This window comes from Gekko japonicus, unplaced genomic scaffold (genome assembly GCF_001447785.1).
Source record: "Gekko japonicus isolate JY-2015 unplaced genomic scaffold, Gekko_japonicus_V1.1 scaffold39043, whole genome shotgun sequence".
Classification (NCBI taxonomy): Eukaryota; Metazoa; Chordata; class Lepidosauria; order Squamata; family Gekkonidae; genus Gekko; species Gekko japonicus.
This window is the reverse complement of record NW_015222860.1, coordinates 1-973: the sequence shown is the minus strand read 5'-3', so window position 1 is coordinate 973 and position 973 is coordinate 1. Positions and strand designations below refer to the sequence as shown.

At 45.6% G+C, this 973-nt stretch overlaps 1 protein-coding gene across 1 annotated transcript; it reads left to right on the top strand.

Moving 5' to 3' along the window:
• Positions 1-436: 436 nt before the first annotated feature.
• Positions 437-954, top strand: LOC107125311 (putative transferase CAF17 homolog, mitochondrial; the record flags this gene model as incomplete). The annotated part of the gene is made up of 1 exon (XM_015428753.1): positions 437-954. A coding segment is annotated over one exon (395 nt), but the record flags the coding sequence as incomplete, so codon positions are not given.
• Positions 955-973: the final 19 nt, after the last annotated feature.

Below are 973 nucleotides of genomic sequence, written 5' to 3'. Positions count from 1 at the left end.
CAAGTGTTCCTACTGTAGTGACTGTTGCAATGTAGAGACACATCCTTATAATATCTTATCCTATCATATGTATATATATTTGTGTATGTGTGTGTGTATTTATCCTATAATATGACATAGAAGATGGAAGTTTACAGAAGATCTACTGCCTGTAGCTGCTCTGCTCTCACCAGAAATGGAGTTAGAAAGCATTTAGAGGAGCTAGCAGAACACTGTATGTGTTTGGCAATAAAATCTTAGTTTAATTTGTGTGTCTCTCGTACAACCAAACCCTAGCGTATCAGACCCAACCTCTTTTCGGATTTGGACCGCCATAGTTTAGTCCATCAGAACCTTCTCAGCAGTACCAAGTACATCTACACGATTACCACTTTGCATTCTACTAATTCATGGGTATCACAGAATAGTGACCGCTATCCTTACTCTTGTTTTCCAGGCATCCCTGAAGGTGTTAAAGACCTACCTACTGGAATAGCCCTGCCCCTGGAATCCAATCTGGCCTACATGAATGGCGTCAGTTTCACCAAAGGCTGCTATATTGGACAGGAGTTAACGGCTAGGACCCACCATATGGGTGTCATCCGCAAACGCCTCTTGCCAGTACAGCTTGCAGTACCCGTGCCTTCTGAAAGCATTCCTGACGGTGCGGAAATCGTAACGGAATCGGGAAAGTCGGCTGGGAAGTACCGGGCCGGAAGCGATGAGCTTGGGATAGCCTTGTTGCGACTGGCTAACATCAATGAACCGCTGCGCCTAAAACTCTCGGGTGACGTGACTGTGAACCTCACAGCTTCCATCCCCGAATGGTGGCCAAAACCTACAGATGCGTAGAGGAAGGTTGTGTTAAACATCATCTGCCTCAGTGAAGGCACCTTGTGGACTTGCAGTTAATTCGCTGTTCCCTTGCTTTTGACTGATGATTCATCCAGTCATCTTGTGTGGCTCAGTTATATTGAGGACTTTGCAGGACTTC